The sequence below is a fragment of the Gavia stellata genome, chromosome 14 (assembly GCF_030936135.1).
Source record: "Gavia stellata isolate bGavSte3 chromosome 14, bGavSte3.hap2, whole genome shotgun sequence".
NCBI lineage: Eukaryota > Metazoa > Chordata > Aves > Gaviiformes > Gaviidae > Gavia > Gavia stellata.
This window is the reverse complement of record NC_082607.1, coordinates 8,866,250-8,887,176: the sequence shown is the minus strand read 5'-3', so window position 1 is coordinate 8,887,176 and position 20,927 is coordinate 8,866,250. Positions and strand designations below refer to the sequence as shown.

Sequence of the window (20,927 nt, the reverse complement as noted above, 5' to 3'; positions counted from 1 at the left end):
AGGGTGCTTGATAGTACAGTAAGAGGCATGAAATGAGCCTGGGGGATGTGTGGAGGAAGTACAAGAAAAATGGAAAAGTTGAGCGAGAGTCATGTAATATATTAAAAATAGCTGATTATGATTTTTTTTTTTAAATATGCTTCCATGCTTCCTACTTGGGGAAATTGTGGAAAGGGGAGGATGCGACTAGGGAGCAAAGATGGCAGTCACTGTTACTACTAGTTCTTTATCATTTTGATTTAACTGTCACTGTTAAGATTTTCAACTCCTGCATTAGTACACGTTGCATATGCATCCTCTGTTTCCTTCCAGCCTTGATTTATGGACGAAAGGGGGATGGGTATATGACAGAGGAAGCAGCAACATTATGCTGCTTGTATCTTTGTTTTATCATTGCTATTTGGCAGCTGCATTTCTGATTTCAAAATTTGACAGTTTCTTCTAATAAAATATTCACACGCTAAATCCAAATCCTTCTGTTAATTGCATCACCTCTACAGCAGTTTTCGTGGTAAGAGGTGAGTATTTACAAATTTTTTTCAAATGCTTGACTCTGTGTGTGTGTGCGTTTTGTGAGTCTTCCATTGTAGGCTTAAATGTATGTTTCACATCAAGTTGCGCATACATGGATTAGGTGTGTGCAGTATATAAATGATGCAGTGTATCTATTAATCAGGAATATAATCTAATTTTTTGGTGGGAAGGGAGATAAACGACAACTTGCAGTTGATTGCAGTTTGTTGCTAAAATAACTTAAAAGCTTTTTTGGTTTATGTAATAGGCTGGATGGAAGGAAAACCACGCAACATTTATGAATGAACTGAAAAATCTTCAGGCTTCAGGACTAACAACCCTTGGTCAGGCACTCAGGTCATCGTTTGACTTGTTAAATCTCAATAGATTAGTGTCTGGAATAGACAACTATGGACAGGTAACAAATCTGTGTATAGCGTTCTGTCTTTTTTATTTTTCTGTGTTTTTCAAAATTATAGTGGGGGAGGGATTTTGGTCATTCAAGTTTTGATTTTGCATTTTGCTTTTTTTAAATGTTGGATAGCTGTGTGTTAAAACTTGAAGTGTGAACTTTTTTTTCTTTTTTATTACATCTACTGAACATACCCTGGAATATACTGGCACTTTTTTGCTTATTGAACTACAAAGAAAGCAGTAGTATAAATGACCCTGACTGTAGATACACAAGTGCTGTATGGGAGTATGTACACTGGGTGGCAGCGAATCAGCTTTGCAGTTTTATGTTATCTGTAGTTAATGTCCTGACTTCCCTCTGTCACATTTAAAGAGTCCATTTAAAAGTACTCTGGTTTTTGCCCCACTGTCATCATGAAATTCCGAGTTCTATGCGTTATTACTGATTTGTATACTACTTCTGTGGGCTAGAGGAGTTTCCTATTATTACTGAAGGAAAAAGACGAGTAATTGTAAAAATCTCTAGGGTGTGTGTGTGAGTGCACAGAGTAGCACATCTTGTGTAGTTCTGTATGGCTCTGCACCTATTGAAAGAAAATTACAGGATTATTGTGAAATATTGCTCATCTTACTGTTTATTTTATAATGACAAAAATACAAGCCTATAACTGAGTGTTAAGGTTACTCTTAACATTCCTGTGCTTTTGTCTGTAGGGAAGGAATCCATTCTTTTTGGAGCCATCTATTTTGATTACCATCACAGACGGAAACAAACTGACAAATACGGCCGGAGTCCAAGAGGAGGTAAACTTGCATTAGATTCTTTCAAGTTACAATCTTGCAAGTTGGTGCTATGCTGGATTAATATTGATTGTTTTTTCCTGCTAATAGTAATTCTGCTTCATCAGCCTGTTTTATGATAGAGAACAGAAACTAGCTATGCTGTCATTGCCCAGCCCCTAAATTCATAGTTCATATGGGGGTTTCCAGACCATAACTTCAGATAAATTAGTGGGTAGGAGAGAAATGGCATCCTTTACAGAGTTAATGAATAAATTTGAGTATTAGTTTGTCCAGTACTTGAAAATATTCTTAAATCTTTCTTTACTAGCTTCATCTTCCTTTGAATTCTCCTTTGCCTGGAAGTGAACTAACCAAAGAACCATTTCGTTGGGATCAAAGGCTGTTTGCTCTAGTGCTGCGTTTGCCAGGAGCTGCATCTGCTGAACCAGAGCAACTTGGGAGCGTGCCTACTGATGAATCTGCTATCACACAGATGTGTGAAGTTACAGGAGGTAATGGGATGTTACTTTGCTTTGGTTCACATTTGGTATTTGCCTTAAAGTGTTTCTTTTCCTTTGATTCAACTTCACCTCTTGCTGTTTCCCCCATCTGAATGCTCAGTGTCCATGTGAATCTGTGTGCTGTTTCTTGAGCTTGGTTTCCAGTAGCACAGGAGAACTTTAAAATAAAATCATATTCCTATTTTGGATCTTGTAGATGCGAGAGAATTTTCTTAATGCACCAGTAGGAGGGATTGGAAAATCTCTTAGATTGTCCTAACCTGTCCAACCTAGAGGTTGGCTTTGCTCAGTCATGAGATTTGTTATTTAAATGTTGAATTGAGTGGGACAGGTATTATTGAGATGTTAATTCTGCTGCAGTGCTAATAAGAGAAATTTAATCTTAAAAGAATTAATTCTGGAGCCTGTTCCTGGGGATGTTAATCAGAATTTTTTTTAATTGGTGCTTGAAAAAAATGTTACGTGTGAGGGGGAAGTTCAGGAGTGTGTAGGAGTTGGTAAGGTTTGGGTAGAGAAAAGCAGATGGATTACATACACTTGGTGAAATCAGATGTTCTTAAGGGCATTTATAAACTTGGCCTTGGACCAGCCTGATACAGCCTTAATGGCCTCTCTTACTAATGAGTAAAAGCTCAGCACGTTGTTGTTTTGGTTTTTTTCCTTGGTTGTGTTGCATTTGAAAAGTATTTTGCCTTTTACGTAAACTTGTGCAAAGTTTGTTGCTATTATTTTGGATAAAACAGAAAGCCTTGGCAGTGTGACTTATGTAATAAAACATCTTCCTTAATTAAGATTACTCAAAACTTGCTTTTGTGTTTTCCCTGTGTAATTTATCTCTTGCATAGGTCGTTCTTACTGCGTTCGGACACAAAGAATGTTGAATCAATGTTTAGAATCTCTAGTTCAAAAAGTCCAAAGTGGAGTTGTTATTAATTTTGAAAAGTCAGGACCAGATCCAGCTCCTATTGGAGAAGGTACAGTAACTGGGTTTTTTTCCCCTAATGTTCAAGAAGAAATGTTTTGTATGCATGCAAATGTCCTTAAGTGTCTTCAGTGTCCTTCCTCCCAGCTTTTCAGTGTAGTGTACAGGATGTATCGAATACCTAATACATTCTAAAAAAGCGATTAAGCTATAAAGCGTATATGCTTCGGTGACAGAGCTCTGGTATCTTTTTAAATACCCCATATCATAATGGATGTGCTGTTCATAGCTTTTGAGTAGTTTTATGTTTGTTTATGTTTAGTCTTGCCTTTGTTACATTTTTACAAGTGTTAGTTTGATCCTTGATAAGTTAAATGGTGCCATGTATTTGCACATATTTGTATGGGCAATCTACCTGCTTGCTAGCTCTCCTGTCACTCTTTTCTCATCTCTTTGTTGAGGGCTGAAGGAAGTGAATGTTTGGAGGAAGTGGTAAAGTTTGAATTACAGTGTTGTCAAAACTTGCTTTTAGAATAATTAAATCCAGGGCTAGTGTATTTGAACACCTAAACATCTCTAAAGTAATCTCAATGCTTAATTCTCTGTAAGTTTTCATTCTGCTAATTGATCACAACATAGTAAGTTTCAGTTCAATGTTCTTAGCTGCAGGTGAAAAACTGTGTGCAAAGAACAAGGAATTATTTTGCTAGCGGCAAGTAAAGTGCATAACAGGGAAGAGGAAAATGCACTCTTAATGTGGAGCAGTTTTCCAGATTTGCAGAAATTCATGGCTGAAAGGAAGGATAGACAGCTGACCAGTTCATGTTTAGGAAATGAGGATGTTCCTGGAATGTCAGAAACATAATAGCTTTTAGGATCCCCTGAGCATCCTAGAATAGCCAGCTTTATTCCTGCTTTCATTTTTGAATCACCTTTTTCTTGCTGTATATATTTATTTTTCTACTTTTGCTTATTTAAATGCCATTTTATTGGAAGGCTTTCCTATAATGCTGTGCAGGACAGCACCTCAGCAAATTCCTGTGTCTCTGTTGGCCCAAATGTTTTCCTGTGTGGCAAAATGGCTGGTGAATTTTTTTTGGTCACAGTTAAATGGTGATGCACTGTGGATATGAATGTACAAAAATATTGGGACTTTCCCTCTTTAGGTGCATTGAGAAAGTCTTAAACTAGAGAGAAGTTTGGTGGGATTTAACAATGCTAGAAAAATCACTGCATATATATGCAGAGAATACAATGCAGAGAAACCAAACTGATATATATCTGGAAGGTGTTTTGCAGAGTATTATTGGCCAGCTATCTAAAGCAGGGAAAATTAGTAGTGTAAAATATCTTCACAATGAAAAAGATTCTTTAAATGGGTGATATCTGCTGTGCCGTTTGCTTTGAAGAGCAGTCCTCGAAAACTAATGCTGAGGTTCTGTACTGCTACAAACTACTTTGTCCTCAGTGTGAAGGGAAGTCTGTGCTGGTACACTGCAGTGGACTGGCAGAAAACACTGGTCTTTCTAGTAGAGGGTAGGATTTAAGTGATCTGTGAATTCTTACTGATTAAAAATGTGACAAAAGCTGTTCCTGCAAGATGCATCTGACTTTTCCATGAAACTTTTTTCCATTTCCAGTTTCCACTGGAATTATCAGTCAGAGAGCTTTTAAATGCAAATTGCTAGTCTTTACAGGTGCAGCAGAACTAAAAATGACAGGCTTGCTGTTGCCTATCAGATCTATGTCAAATTACTAATCTTAAGCAAATAGCATTTTCCGTAATAGCCGAGCATGCGTTGCTGCACTAATTATCTAATGGCTATGCCACAGGAGCAGAAGGGTATATGTGGGCAAATGTTATTATTGTTTCTCAGATGATGCTGTTCTACGTTTTGATATATAGTTTTTTCAGCCACTGATGTAAACATCTGTATGTCTTTGAAACAACTGTAATGAAACACCTTGTTGGTTGCTAATACAGAAATTTTGCTGGGAGACAAATGCATGCATGTAGCTTTTTATTTTCTTTTTTATTGTTATTTTGCTTTGTTTAAATTTTAGATGGACTTGTTGATTCATCCAGGCCCATCAATTCATTTGCTTCTCAACCGTGGCATAGTTGTCATAAACTCATTTATGTACGGCCTAACCCTAAAACTGGTGTTCCTGTTGGGCATTGGCCAATTCCAGAATCTTTTTGGCCTGATCAGAATTCACCAACACTGGTAAGTAAAATAAGAACTGAAAAAAGGATTCTACACCTAATGAAACAGACTGAAAATGAATGATAAAGTAGTTTGGGTTTTTTTTCCCCCTTTCTCTGTTTACTAATATGATCTGACTTTGCTTTAAAAGGGTAGTTAAAGCTATTTTTAACACAGAATGATATAATCTAATGTAGATACTGTATGCTGTGATGTTTTTTGCATCTGGAAGGTTTACTTCCATGCATATGGTTAGTTAATTTGATAAATGGTTTTTGAAAGATTATAAAATTTAACTATAAATTACTTCACATACCACAAATCATAGAGAACCTATTAAATTTTAATCAAAGCTTTATAAAATGCATTTATATGGAAAAAGGAGTATTTGTTTTTGATAGAAGATCAGCCATGTTTTCTCTGCTTAGTATTACCTTATGTATGGACTCTTCTTTCATTAGTAGGAAGAACTAAAACTGAAAGAGAAGAGTTACCCCATTCAGAAAATGAGGGAAACCAGCATTCATTTCTCCTTTTCTTACTGAAATGATCATACATTTGGCATGTCTTACTAGCCTTTCTAAACATCTCTTTTGTTAGGCATGTTCTGTTTCTGTACTTTGCAAGTACTCAAGGTACTGTTTTTCCACCCCATGATTCAAGAGGGAAAAAATCAGACTTGGCAGGGAGTATCTTGAGATATCCTTTGCACAGTGAACACAGTTTCACATCTGTAATTCTGTGAACATCAAGCTGGGAAGCAGAGTTGAAGTTTTTTTCTTTAAACGTGTCTGTGATACTATAGGTTGATTGGCATGGAGGCTTTTAAATATCAAGATAAATAGTTGAATATTAACCATGTTTTTCTCTTGGTGGGAAGAATGTCTGTATGTGTGTGTAAGTTAGAGAATTACTTAATCTGTCTTCTGTTGTGGGAGCTTGTATCTTTTTCTCTTTTAGAGGAAATTGTAGAAACAGAGTTTAATCCTATAGGATGGTAAAATACATGCATATGAATAATTTTAAGATAATTGATTTGTTTACCATAAATACCAGAAAATGGATATGTTTTTCTTCCCCCCTTCCTTTTAGCCTCCGCGCACAGCTCACCCTGTTGTGAGGTTCTCCTGTGTTGATTGTGAGCCAATGGTAATAGACAAGCTTCCTTTTGACAAGTATGAGCTTGAGCCTTCACCGTTAACACAGTACATCTTGGAACGAAAGTCTCCCCATACCTGCTGGCAGGTATTTGCCCTTTATTTGATTCTAGAAATGTAACGGGCATCTTAAGGTACTTCCGTCTTTGTAAGCCTGGAGAATTGGGGTCTGGTTGCAGACGCTGCCTTTGATGAGAAGAAACATGTCAAGGTTTCAGTTACCTCCTTTCTAATAGAATTATCTGGAGTCAGAATGAGTGTTCCCTCTACAGGCTTTGTAATCTCATTTAATTCTGTTTCTAGGTCCATCTCATTTTGCTAAGAAATGTGTCCCGCAGGTTCCATTTTCGACTAAATTGAAATTCTCTGTAGGCTTCCATTTGCTTACAGGGAAAATCTAGCACTAGTTTCCATCATGTTACCTAATCAACAGCTGCAAATAATTTCCATTGGATGGTTGAAACTGCTAATGGGAATTGAATAGAAGCTGTTGATCTTGGTGACTAGATTGGCCTTGAAGAGGTCAAAGTTCTGTTGCTGAAATCCTTTGTCACATGCTCCTTTTGTGATTTTTGGATAAGTGTCTTGTTTCTGCATGCTCTATAAAATAAGGCTTATAATTCCTTTCTCGATGGTGTTCTTGTAAAGAATAGTTTAATATGTACACCAGGAGTTTGCTTAGTATGATACTTTAGCTGGAAAGATGGGTTTGGAGGTGTCCCTTTCATGTTTTTGTTTCCCTAATAAATATTACAACTTAACTGAAAATATGACACACATATTCAGAAGAAAAATTGAAGTTACTTTTAATAAACTAATTTTACAAATGTCCTTTAAGCATTCGTAGGTACATTATTTGCCTAAGGTATTACTCTGCTGTTTTTCAAAAACTGCTTTTCTTCTCCCAGCTACATATCAGACACTTACAAACTAAAGAAATAGGCTCATTGTCATAGAAACCATGTAACAAACCCTGTTCCTTACGCTCTGAAAAAATAGAGGAAAAACACTTCCTTTTTATGGCAAGGTTTACTTTTTTTTTCGGAAAACTATTTTTGGTTAGATGTGGGTTATTTTGACTGTCCTAATAAGAATATGTGCCATCTTTATCCTTTTGAAATAGTTGTTTGCATGCATTGCTTTTCAAGGTTAATACCGCCATATATATACACTTTAAAAAAAAAAAAGTCACTGTTAAGAATGTTGATGCTTGGCATAGTTAAAAGACATTTCTTGAATATTTGTTTGTTTTGCTTAATTTCTATGCTTTAAAAGTTTTAGATTTCTTTTATCAGTGTTGTAAATTTTAGTTGTGCTATTTTATGAGTCAGAAGACTAATTTCAAATAGATTGTTTGTTAACATACCTTCAACAGATGTCTCCTAATCTGTTTTAAATAATTTCAAAAACTTTTCAGAGCATCACTTCAAAGTAGTTTCATTAAAGCACTAAAGATTATACTGTGAAGAGCATTTTCACACTGGCTGGGAGTTCACTAAATGTTTCATGTCTCAGTTTTGTGACTGGGTAGTGTAAGTGCATGCTCATCCTGATGTGTGCAACCTCAGACTTAGCTGTTCTCGATAATTTGCTGTCTTAATGCAATTGGATTCAGACTGATTTTAAGTTTTAAATGCCCCATGCTTAATATTCTTCATATTCTTCTAATACAGTGATATCTCTTATTCTTTATCAGGTATTTGTGAGTAGCAGTGGAAAATACAGCGAACTTGGCCATCCGTTCGGGTATTTAAAAGCAAGCACTACTTTAACCTGTGTAAACCTCTTTGTGATGCCTTACAACTATCCTGTTTTACTTCCGTTGTTAGGTAGGTAATAAATTTACATTGCACTACCAATACAGCTACTTCAGAGTAAAAGAAAAACAATAATGGTTGGTGTTCTGCCTTAGTTTGAGACGTTATAAAATAATGGAGATGAGAGAGTAGAGAATGTTGCAAACTCTTTAACATAATTTGGGAGGAGAGGATTTTCATACCCCCTCTCCCTTTTTTTCTCTCCAGCAGAGGAGGAGAGCTACCTGCTTCCAGTGCATGTTTGATGCTGTTCACCTCCTAGACACGTAGCCTCTTCCTTAACCTGGAGTAAGCTTCAACCTCCATTCTTTTCCCTCATTTAGGGTGTGGTGTATCCAGGTTTTGCAGTTGCTCTTGTAGCAGCTAATTTTTTACTGGAAGATCAGATGCAGTGTTTGTCATGGGTGTTGGGAAGAGGGAATTCCCTGACGCAGTTTAGAGCAGTAAGAAGGAATTGAGCAGTGAAACAATCTACATTTCTTTCCTGCCCAAAGGACCAGTGTTTTTTTCACTCCTGCAATGAAATTACTTTCTACAGGAAGGATGGTATGAAAAGGTGCTGTCTGAGTAACTGCTGTAATAATTGTGGCTGTTAGGGTTCTGGCATAAAGGTAATGGCAGAGAGGAGTTTCCAGGGTGCTACTAACCCTTTTAGTTGAAGATGCTGTAAGGCTTTTTTGTTCTGGTTTTTGTGCATGTGTTTAGTGATACAGAATAAGTGGCGATCAAGAGAATTAACATTGACTCTTACTGTCTTACACAGGATTTTTCCATTCATTTCTAGAAAAAAAAGTGCAACGCAGTTCAAGAATGCTTTTTCATAATCCTGGTTATAACAAAAAAAAAAATTGTGCTTGCTAATAATTTGAATGTGTCTTATAGTCATCCATGTAGCCTAATAATTGTTCCAAAGTGTGAAAGTAGGATACTTCTAGACAAAATTAGAATTTCTGTGAGTTTGTAGCTACTGAATTACTGCAGCAGATCCACTAACTGAAGAGACATCACTGATACTAAATTAATTTCCCTATTCATTTTGTTGACATTTGTAGTTCTGCTGTGTCTTCCCTGGCAGCTCTGTCTTCCCCCTGCCTTTTTTGCAGGGGTGTAAAGCTCTTCCTGCTCTTTGGAGAAAGGCATTTTTCAGTATGTGTAGTGCTATTCTGCAGTTTACTCACCTGGTAGCCCACATCTTAAATTTCTGAAGGCTGTTTAAAGGAAGATGCAGAGCTTCCATGTTGCCTGAGTTGTAAAGCGGATGTTTTCTCTAGAACGCAAATATTGTGCATTCCATATTGTTAACACAAACACATACACAAAGTGTTAGGTTCAGATCTCATTCCAGGACTTTGTTTATCCTCGGTCTCTAAGGCATGGTGGAATTAAGTTCTGTGGAATATACATAAAACAGGAAAGCCAATCTGGCCCCTTTTCTACTTAGCAGTACAGAAAATTACTAAGATGATAAGCAGCATACCTGCTAGATTATTTGTAGGTGTTTTAAAAAATATCGACTCTGTGTTTGTCTCTGTAGGTAGGTAGGGGTTGTTTCTGTTTTTTAAATGCTCCCCCTGTGTCTGTCTTAATGTGTACCAGTAGTGGATACTGATGGTTCCGTAGAGGACTGATTTGCATGTGTAAAACCAATCTTTCATTACTCTTACCCAGATTAAAAAGGATGTGAGAACTTCCAAGACGAGAAGTCTGCTCTATTCAGCCACTACCACCCGTACTGATGCATCAGAGAGGTTCTAGTGGCTACTGTCTTAATGGTAGAATATTGTGTTGGGGGACTGGGACTTACCTCAGGATAGTACCATGTATAATCTCTCTCCCTTCCTTCTAGTGACTCTTTAAGGCAAAGCCAAAACCACTTTACAGCTATATTATTTGTAATGTCTTATCAAGTGGCTTACGTGTGTTCAGCCTTATAAACAGATAGCAAGATGCTTAAGAATTTTTTTCTTGCATTTTTGTATTCCTCCTGCATTCTTGAGCAGGGGAAGTTTTAATTCTGTTTTTGGAAAACAATGTAAGAGACAGCCCTAACAGACAGGTAAGACAGGCATGCATGAGGAGGCTTGCAGATGATACTTGAGCAAACTAAAACAAGTTGTAGTGGTCCGTGACTGAAGGAGGTAAATTGTACCACATCCTATAGATTTGGTGATTTATATCTCGGTTTCTGCAAGAGTGGATTTGGGAATGCTGTAGCCTCTCCTAGCTTGTAACTTAATGGGTCTGCTTTTAGAATCTGAAGCTTTGTAAGGAACGGAGCCAATTAATGAGACTTCATAAAACAGTGAAGCCACACAGTCCATGTGTAACCTGATCCATGCACTATGGTAAATTGATTGACAAAAATTCTGATCTCTAGATCTTTTACAGCGGTAAGACAGACCATGTGGGCTGTGCTGTTGCAATTGAGCAGCTCCTTTTTGCTCTCATAGGAAAGGCTAGAGAGGCACCATGACTAGCTTGGGGTGGTGGTTTGCTCTGAGAACTGAGGAGGTGGGCTGCATTTTTTCTTTTCTGTTTTTTTTGTTCAGTGTGAGGCAGACTTCTGAAGGCAGACCTTTTCACAGACAGATGCTGATATACTTTGATGCTGAATATGTTTGGCCCATGGGTTATAGAAATTTCCTCTTGAAGGATTGTTGCCTTTATCAGAAACTAGTAAAGCTATTGTACTTCTGATATTATTCTGTTTAAAAACAATTGTACAGCCAAGTTCATAAAGTAGAAGTCAAATGAGGGGTTAGAGAGAGAGCTTAGCAAAGATGAGGTATACTTCTGAACGCTCCTGCCTTGCCCAAGAGTTTCCTTGGCTGATCCTAGCTGTGTTAGTGGGAGGGCAGGCGCTGCAGGGCTCTAGGATTGATTATTCATTGGGAGCAGAAGCAGCAGTGAAACAGCCATGATGAAAATACCACGAGAAGGTGGTTAATGCCCTTTCTCTGTGGGTCTAAATATGCAGAAGGATGAGCATTTAGAAAATCTCTGCCCATGAAGCACTGCAGCATCGACAGTTTCCTTTGCTTTTACAGGCTCCTTGAGAGAACCTGCAGGTAATGATTTTATATTTTGAAAACCAAGGGCTGTCTTTCTCAGAAATGTGAACATAGCAAGCTGTGTCACTGGGAGGGAGAGGCAAACATTTTGTATCAATGGAAAGAGTGCCACAATACCTTTTTTAATGGTAGATACTATTTTACATTGTAGTGCCTTAGTTTTGGCTAGATTGTTTGCAGGGGAAGGACACCGCTTTCTGTGAATGTAAAATCGTGAGTCTCTACTGCTTAAAACAAAGAGGTATATCTATTAGTGCAGAGGCATTAGAAAGCTCAGAGAATTATAGGAGTCAACAGGGAATGGTGGTGTACTTGCTCAGGTGGACTTAAATGTGAGTGGTGATGTAAAAAAAAAAAGTGTAAGTTTTTACTTTGGGTTACATGGTGCAAGCTGTTACTCACAACTAGACTGTTGTCACATGAAGTGTTCTTGTAACTAGGCTCCAGCTGAACTACTAAAATTACTTGCTGACCATTCTCTCTCTCATGCTGTTTTTTTTTTTTTAACTGTTCACTGAGCTTGAAGGTGCATCAAGTCCCCTTATGTGGTACTGGGTATTAAAGATGTGTGTTGGTATCCTGTTTGTCATGATTTGGTTGTTTTGTACATTAATCTGAAGTGGATAAAGACTTCACAACACAGTTTTAAATTAACTGGTCTGTCTATAGTTTCACCTGATCTCTTGAATTGTTGCAGCTTATGGCCCTTTCCTAGTGCTTTTTAATACCATGTTCCCAATTATCCAGTGCTTTCAGCTCCTTCTGAGTTTAGAAGTAAAAAGAATTCTGCATTAAGTGGATTGTACAGAGAGTAGTATCTGAAAATGAATAGGTTGGATTAAAACTGATTAATGAAAAGATTTTTTCAATACTTTTGGATTTTATCTACAAAAGTTTGGGGTTTAATCTGTGAAAGACATAGTTAACTGGGTTACTGTTTGTTTGCTTATTTTTATAAATAATTATGTGCAGCCAGGACACAGTGGAAAAAGTACATTTCAATTGCCTGTGTTGCAATCTACTGACAGTGTATGTCTCAAACTCTTGTGATAGAGGCAGGTAAGATGTTGATGGTGATGTTATCTTTGAAACTTGTGTCTGTGTTTACTACCATGACTGTCTTCCTTTTAGAGGTTAGGAGTTGCTGCAGTGAGTTCGTGCTGTGGGGAGGGGGCTCTCATTTTAAGTAGATAAATCTCTGCTGAAGCTCTACATAGATTGGAGAACTTCTTACTTGGATAGCAAAGATCAGGGAGGTGCTTTTGCATTTGACTTCTCAGACCACAGCTATGCTGTGGATTAAGAATTACAGCTAGCTGAGCATTATGAACATCTGTGCCATTTAAGAGGGGCTGTGCAGTTGAACTTGTGGGGGTTATATACTGGTACAACCTTCACAGTGCAGGAAGTGAGACAGTAATATAGTGCTGATAACGGGTTTAAGGTTCAAGCTGTGCTCATAACCAACTTATAGACTTTAAAATATTAGGGCATACTATGATACGGAACATTTTACAGTGTAAATTTATTTTTTTCATTTTGAATTTTGGGGGAGGGGTATAGTTTAACTTCCATTTTGCTGCAAAAAGCTAATAGGCTTATAAGATAAGAATGGATATTATTTTGTATTTACCATATGTCATGATATCATCACAGGTTCTTTTGGATAATAGTGCTAAGCATGTGGTATATTGAGATTTTAAATGGAGTTCTAACTTGTCCTGTCAAACCCACCCCACTTCCTTCAGGCCAGGAAAGAGAACAAGCATCTGTAGTGTGGTTTTTATATGTGATACAGCATTCATTTAGATTGGAAAATACCTGTAATTAAGTGTGGTTTGACTACGAGACCTTGGAAAATTGTATCTTAACATCTGTTTGATTTGTGCAGAATACTATGCAGGTCAAATTTTCTTCTCCAAATACACCTTCATGAAAGCTTAATCTGGAGAAAACAACTTCCTTGCTGCACCTGTCTTTTGCATACTGTTTTCCGTGCATCTGTCTCGTGCAGCTCTCCCCAGTTAATATTCGGACATCCCTTTCTCCAGTCCTGCATATCTTTCTATTAGCCTCACTTCGCCAGCATGTTACAGCCCTACTAAGGAGAAACTTGATCTTGATTGATAATCCATAATTTCAAATGATAAATTGCAAGATACTGTGTTCGTTTTTGATGTTTAGAGATCACTGTCACAGTTTATAGCGTGCACGGCAAATAGGTACATGCTTCAACTCAGTGATTCCTAAACAGCAATATGCACACCTGTAGTGCAAGCAAGGTATTTCTAAAACTGTCCAAAGGAAGTAATCTGTCTGGTTGCCCCTCTCTTAAAGGGCAGCAGTTTTTGTAGCTAATTACTTGTCTATATCTGTGGGAGAGTTTGCTGCTCTGGCATGAGACAGGCAGTGTGGCTGGAGGTACACCCCTTCTCTGCGGGGAGCAGCCAGCTGCTGTTGTCAGCAGAGTCCAGCAAAACTGACCAGAAAGATTCCAGCAAAACTGACCAGAAAGATTCCCTGCTCTGATATTTTTTTTTTTCTCCTTTCCCTTTGCCCAAGAATGTTTTTGTTGGAGACCAGAATTCCGTCATACAGGTTGAACAAAAGAAGGCTGGGCTGAAAATGGAAATTAAACCAAATTAATTTTTGGTTAAATCAGATACAGGGAGTCCCTGGTGATGCAAGGGAGGTGAAACTCTTAACAGGTGGATCTGTTGCACCTTCCATGCTGCTAGTAGTTGTGTGCAGTATTTAAGCCTGGTGTACCTTGTAAGTTTGCCTATAATGAGGACTTGCTCTGGATTGTCTGCTGCAGCTAGGACTGGGGATTCACAATCCTTTAAACCTAAGGTTAAGAACAGTTTTTGTGGGGAAGCCCCATTGGGAGATGGGTGGAGGGGGAAGAAAAGGGGGGGAAACTTGGCACATTGAATTTTGGATAATACTAATGGTCTGGGACTGTATAAATTAAACCTTCTTTTGTTGTTTTCCTTGTTGCAGATGACTTATTTAAGGTTCACAAACTTAAGCCAAATCTGAAGTGGCGACAGGCTTTTGACAACTACTTAAAAACAATGCCTCCTTACTACTTACTGGTATGTTCCTTTTCTCATTTCATCTTCCTGGGTATAATGGCTGGTGTAACCAGAGTCCTGTGCATCATACCTCTTCCTAGTAAACTTTGTTTACATAATTATGATGGCATTTTAGATAGTAAACATTTTGTTCTGCAGAGGTATGTAGATCAGGTTAAACATTTTTAAGAAATAAATTTCTAGTAATAATGAGTAATAGTAACTATATTAAGATATTAAATGTATTTTCTGTTCATGAAATATTAAATAAGCTTTCATCTAAAGTACTTTAGATTGTTCAGAGAAACCAAATTTGGCATTATTTTTGTAACTTGAAAAGGAAAATGCAGATTTGTTTGTTTATTAATGTGGGTGAAGTGCTAGAACTCGGGAAGCTGATACTAAGTGAACTGGCTGGGCCGAATAAAGGGTGGGGGGAGACACTGTGTCACCGTTTACATGTAGCTTGGACAATGCACCTCAATATGGACTTGCATCATCCCGGCTATTCTGGTACTGAGCCTTTGAGTGGAAATTGCCAGTGGCACCACACCATGTGGTGTCTTGGTAATGTGGCATAATGTCCATTGCGAGCTAGTTAGACTACCAAACTCGTGTCACATGTTATCTGAATAGACTTGAATTTTAGTGGCCAAAAGTGGAAAAGCTAGAGCACTAATCCATGTGCCTTAGCTTCCTGTAATTGATCTTATAAAATTTTTTTTAAAGACTTATTCGCTTACTATTGTGTATTTTGTTTTCCTTATAGCCATTAAAGAAAGCCCTAAGGATGATGGGAGCTCCAAATCTGATATCAGATAATTTAGATTGTGGACTTAGTTACAGTGTTATCTCTTACCTTAAAAAACTCAGCCAACAGGTAGTATTGATAAAACCTTTGCAATTAGAAGTGCGTTGATTATTTAGTTTGTGGTAATCTCATAATAAAGCAGTTAATCCCTGTGGGAGTTCATATGGGTGTACAGCATATATTGTAATTGAAGATTGGTGAGCATTTCCACTGCAAATATGGATGAATCCAGAGTGATTCTGTAGCCAGTGATTGTGCCTTCTGCAAGTGGTGGAGGGGAGTGCGAAGGAGACCTCTTCAGCTACATTTTAAGTATCTGCTAGACCTTTAAACTCCAAAGATTATCACTAATTGGATTTATGACTGCTCTTGCCATTGTTCTTCACAGCTGAAGTCAGAGGCTTGCTCTCAGTCTCATGTTTATTTTCATGTGTACCTTGGCAATGTGTATGTTCCAAAAAAGTGTACGTTCACGTTTTAATCCCCAGGGATTAAAGTCATAGTTCAAACTTCCTGTTTCCTTCAGGTCGAATCAATTCTATGTTTAAGTGTGACCTGGTGGGAAATAGTCTTACATATCTTTTTCTCTTTGTCAAGAACGCCATTTCAGGTGTAACTGTCTGAAAGCCATGACTCCTTAGCACGAATGGTTCTTAAAACAGTAGTTTAATACCTAGAAGTCAGTGGGGAAGCAGTGCAGCCTTTAAAATTACAAAGAAAAAATTCTTTGCCTTAAAGAATGAACAAAATACATTCCAAAAGCCTCTGAATGACTGAGCATCTATTAGTCATAAAACTTCCTGTGGTGTTTCAGTGACTTAATGATATGCAAATTCATATTACTTATCTGCAATATGGAGTTGGAATGGCTTGAGATGGCTACTGTGGTTTTCACAGACATTCTCAGCACATGAAACAGTTTAAATGTGTTGGATGCATTATAGGCTCCTGTATTACGGACAAGCAATTCCAGAATTCTGCTGTGCTCCTGCTGTCCTTAAATTCAGTTTCCTGCAGATAATGAAGTAAACTGTGCAGAGGATGAGATCTGGGGGAAGTGGGTTGCAATCACCATGGGTTTTGGGGTTTTGGTTGGTTGGGGTTTTTTGGAGGTATTGCAAGGGGGTCCTACTTTGAATAGAGTTAAAGCTTAATACAGTAAAATATTTTTTATATATATATAGCTATAATAAGAAATCTGTGCTAATTGGAGAAGTAATATGTTTTTAGAAACTTACTGGTGAAGCAAATGTATTTTACAACTTTTCTCCCTTGTTGCAAACATACAGTGCAAACCTTAGTTTGTAGGTTGTTTCAAAAATGAAATATGGAATTGAGTTGCTGTAGCTGAGTAATACTGTTCTATATGCAACTTTACAGTAACCTAAGGCATTGCACCTTCCATTTTTTTTTCTCTTTCCCTTTAAAGATGATTCTTCAGGGACACAAAAAGTCACAAGGCTTGCAGCAAAATCAGGGATAGTCACAGACCTCCTACTGGCATATAAATTTAGATACACTGGCTAAATATTTTTCCATATGCTAGTACATTAGGATTTCTTTCTATTTGAGATCTAATCTATGTAATCCAATATATCCCTGGGTAGGTAGTTCTCCCGTTTGTTGAGTAGTTGGGAACTAAATTTATAGTTTTATTCTGTTAATGTACTGTGTTTTATACTGGAAATCTGCAATGTCTGCTGATTCTTTAACTCATGCTGTGATTCCATTTTAGACAAAAATAGAGTCGGAACGGATAATAGGTTCAGTGGGTAAGAAAGTTCCACAAGAAATTGGAATAAAAGTGAAAAATCACTCCAGTGGCCTCTCCTTGGTACACAGTAGGGATTTTAAGCAACTGCTGCAAGGGATCACTGGGGAATCTCCACTGAGACTGGCGGAAATGAATGTTAAAGAATTTGCTGGCTTCCACATAGGACTTTTAAACAAGGTAAACAGCGTAGTGATCTTGTGTGATTAAGCAGTTGATCTCATCTGTTTTAAATGGGTAGCTTTTATGGACTTGGTGTAGAAGAAAGTAGGTACCTGCACTGAATCGTGAAGAGTGCAGCATAGGCATAAATAGTGAGAAGAGTAAATGCAATTTTTTGCACTTGTTTTTGGGACACGGTTTGAAAATCCCATGGTAGTAAACAAAGATTACTGTGTTGTAAGTGACAATCTCTGCAAAAGACAGCTAGTGGTGTTCATGCAGGAATTAAAACATGCTTAGTTTTAAAGGAGCTGAAAGTGCTAATGCTGAATAGGGTCTTGTTGAAAAGGCAGTCATTGAGTTTGCTGTATCCAGTTATGATTATGAAGCTCTGAAATTACTTCATAATAATTTTTTAATGGTTAACATCATTATATAGATATATATGGAGGAATTTCTCTATGCATGAGAACTGAGGGGTTAACTGAAAGTTATTTGTTTTCTTGTAAAACTAGGATTTGAAGCCACAGGCATTCAGAAATGCATATGATATTCCTCGTCGCAGTCTTCTAGACCAGCTAACTAGAATGAGAACCAATCTTCTGAAAACACACAGACTTATCTTGGGGCAGGATGAAGGTAAGTAGCCAAAGTTCTTCATTAACAGTTCAGAGAGAGTACAGCTATTTTTTTTTTTTTTTTATTCCCTGAAGTAGTGTTTTCTGTCCTGGGTGTGGGAGCAGAAGTGGACATTGCATCATTTGTTGAGTCAGTCAATGTCCTTTTCTTGACTCTGAAGGGCAAAGAAGGAAATTTTTGCCTTCTATCATGCAAGACGTCACGCTTGCTTTGAATTTTAAAAACAAGTTTCATGGGAGAGCTTTCCCGTACAGTAAGGTTCAGTAGATGTGTTTTTTTTATAGTGATGGTGGCTTAAAGCAGAGAGAGGCTTATTTTGGTTTACCCTTGTTAGGTAAAAAAAGGTGGTCTAAAGATGCATTTGTTAGCATAGAGCTTAGACTTGCTTATTTTTCATTCTTCTTCTGCCAATTAGGCTCAACTCTTGCCAGCCTTATTTCCAAAATTGTAGTCTTCAGCTCTTCCTCTGTAGTGAAAAGTCATTTAGTGAAATAGTAATTTCTAGTTCTTAAATGCTAATACTTGTAATTGAAGTGTGTGAGGTTTGTATTGCCTTAGTTTTAAGGTAGACTAAATTAAGATCTCTTATTCTGTTGCAGACTGCCTTCATAGTGTTCCTGTTGCTCAAATGGGAAATTACCAGGAATACCTGAAAATGATGCCTTCACCCCTTCGGGAGATTGACCCGGATCAACCAAAAAGACTTCATACATTTGGCAATCCATTTAAACAGGATAAGAAGGTAGGAGGAGTCACGCTACCTGCTGTATCTTTATATTTAGCATTATTTGAAATAATTTGTGAGTAGAATTTCACTCTGACGACTACAGTGTGTTGCTAACCTGTGTAGCTCTTCTGTCCTGTGCAGAAAGGTGGTGTCTTTCATGTGGTCCCAGAGAAATGTGTAGAGAATCATGCTGATATACACAGTGGCTCTGGTCTGTCTGTGGTTCCAGTGTACATTAGGTGTCTCTGTTCTGAGAGCTGTAAAGTGTTTTGAAAGCCACCTGAATTTTAACACAGCAGGACTTACTCCATCAGTGAATTGATGAAACAATTTCTATTTTGTACTGTTTTTTTAAAAAAAAAAATTATTTTTCTTTTCAGGGTATGATGATAGATGAAGCAGATGAATTTGTTGCTGGGCCTCAGAATAAGATTAAGCGTCCTGGAGAGCCCAATACTCCAGCGTCACTAAAGAGAAGGCGTAGCATGTCACCACTGTTGAGACGTCCACAGTCGCCACCCGTTGTAACAAATCACGTTGGTGGGAAAGGGCCACCATCTGCTTCTGGATCCCCATCGTATCTGAACCTCAAAGGCATCCCAGCAAATAAAGGTATACTGAGTTGTAGTAAAGCCGCCTGCTTGGTCACAAGTGGGAGTATCTGTGTGAAAACAAAAAAACTCGCACCAAAACCAACCCCGGCCAACTCTGTGTGCTTTCTGAGTTGATTCAAAAGGGTATATCAGCATGTATGTATGCTTTAGTGTTAATTATGACTGAGTTTCTTTTGTTAGCCTAGATAAACAGGCTACTGCTGTAGCTAATGAAGTCTGGAATAAAAAAATTAATTTTGATGAACTGGGTTTTTTTTAAAAAATACTGAAACCTTTCACCAAGGTGGTTTGGAGGTAGCAAGGATTTCAGATCAGCTCTTAGTTCTCATTTGTGTATTCTGTGGTGGGGAAGGAAAATTAAAATACGGTTATGTTTTTCGTTTCCCACAAATACTGATTTTCTTACCCATTTATTGCAGCAAATGGAGTCAGAAGAAAACTCTGTTAGCTGGAATTGGGGGAAGGAAGGAAAACATTAGTTTACTTAAAAGTCGTAACACTGTAACAGGAATACAGAAAATGGTGACTTCACAATAGTGATACAAGATGGTAACAATCCAAAGGGAAGTATTCCCTTGGTCACATCAAGGGTTGAATAAAAGTATTGGAGAGTTATTCTGCGCTGTCAGATCACGACACAGTACTTCAAACAAGGAAGAAAAGATACAGAACTATTTCCTTTCCTTTCATTTTTTTGATACCGCAGTTATGCACTAGTAAGATACATGTTTTTAATTTGTAGATACCAATAACAGTGCTGTCCAAGATGGTAATGGAGAGAAGAAAGCAGAAAATTGTCAGTCACTGGAAAAGCAAATTGATGGCTTACCTGTGCAGATGGCTCCTTCGGTTCCAGCTGCTATGGGAGAGGATGAAATGTTACCCAATGACTTAGACTCTCTACCTGTTGAATTCAATTGTTTAAGTGAAGATGGGTTGGATCATAAACCTGGTACCAACGCACTTGTTCGAGGGCCTCTAAATTACAGTGTGACTGGAGATGACCAAAAACGGGCGATGGAGTCTACTTCCGAATCTGTGCCAAATTCATTTAAAATAACACCTATGATGTTGGAGGGAAACAATGCTGATATCAAAATTAAAGTGATGAAAGAGGTTCGCAAACCTGGAAGAAGTAAGTTTTGTTTTGTTTTTTTTTTTTTTATTAGTATATTATACATGGTGCTAGAGATAAGACTTTTTTCTTGAAATAAGGAGCTATTTTCAATACAAATACAACTTTGGATTTTGAATAATTTCTGATTGCTTCTATATGAGCAATGGAGGGACAAAAAAGGAAGGAAGTTCTTACACGCTGGGCAGGTGAGTTGAAGTTTAGACAGCAGTGCTTGGGAAGTTGAGTGCCAAGTGACCTTGTTTGCCCTTGAAGATAGGTTAACTGGTATAAGATGTACCCTGTGAAAGCACCTTTCAGAGGTTTTGGTTTTGTTACCGATGATCTAATGAGACTAGTTAGACTTTGCCTTATGCTGCACTGCTCCTTTCATATGCATAGTGTACTTTGTTGCTCTGTCCCCATCAAAACTTCCTTTGGAGGGCAAAGGGGTATGTAGCTACAAGGGTGCATCTTGGAATGTGTTCGAAAGGGAATCTTAACGGTTAATAGCAAAGTGATGTTTTTTTAATTTATTTTTATTTTGAGAGATAGTCTACTTAGTGATGGAACACTGTTGCAAACTCTTAAGAACTGAAGACTAAAA

The 20,927-nt window shown here is 37.7% G+C and overlaps 1 protein-coding gene across 8 annotated transcripts in view; it reads left to right on the top strand.

The window, feature by feature from the left end:
* The window catches only part of LOC104265012 (integrator complex subunit 6-like), a 42,615-nt gene that overhangs the window by 18,723 nt on the left and 2,965 nt on the right, over positions 1-20,927 (top strand). For 3 of the 8 annotated variants that reach the window (XR_009484281.1, XR_009484280.1, XM_059824226.1), the window contains exons 3-16: positions 782-931; positions 1,642-1,731; positions 2,039-2,222; positions 3,077-3,205; positions 5,218-5,381; positions 6,453-6,605; positions 8,214-8,346; positions 14,409-14,503; positions 15,252-15,362; positions 17,029-17,244; positions 17,742-17,865; positions 18,465-18,607; positions 18,973-19,204; positions 19,949-20,341. Coding sequence is in view for 6 of the 8 variants with exons in the window: in XM_059824226.1 (XP_059680209.1) it covers positions 782-931; positions 1,642-1,731; positions 2,039-2,222; positions 3,077-3,205; positions 5,218-5,381; positions 6,453-6,605; positions 8,214-8,346; positions 14,409-14,503; positions 15,252-15,362; positions 17,029-17,244; positions 17,742-17,865; positions 18,465-18,607; positions 18,973-19,204; positions 19,949-20,341 (2,317 nt within the window). In the remaining 2 variants the exon portion in view is untranslated. Of the gene's footprint in view, positions 1-781; positions 932-1,641; positions 1,732-2,038; positions 2,223-3,076; positions 3,206-5,217; positions 5,382-6,452; positions 6,606-8,213; positions 8,347-14,408; positions 14,504-15,251; positions 15,363-17,028; positions 17,245-17,741; positions 17,866-18,464; positions 18,608-18,972; positions 19,217-19,948; positions 20,342-20,927 lie in introns of all 8 variants that reach the window. The other 5 variants (XM_059824230.1, XM_059824231.1, XM_059824228.1 and 2 more) reach the window with 3 other exon arrangements.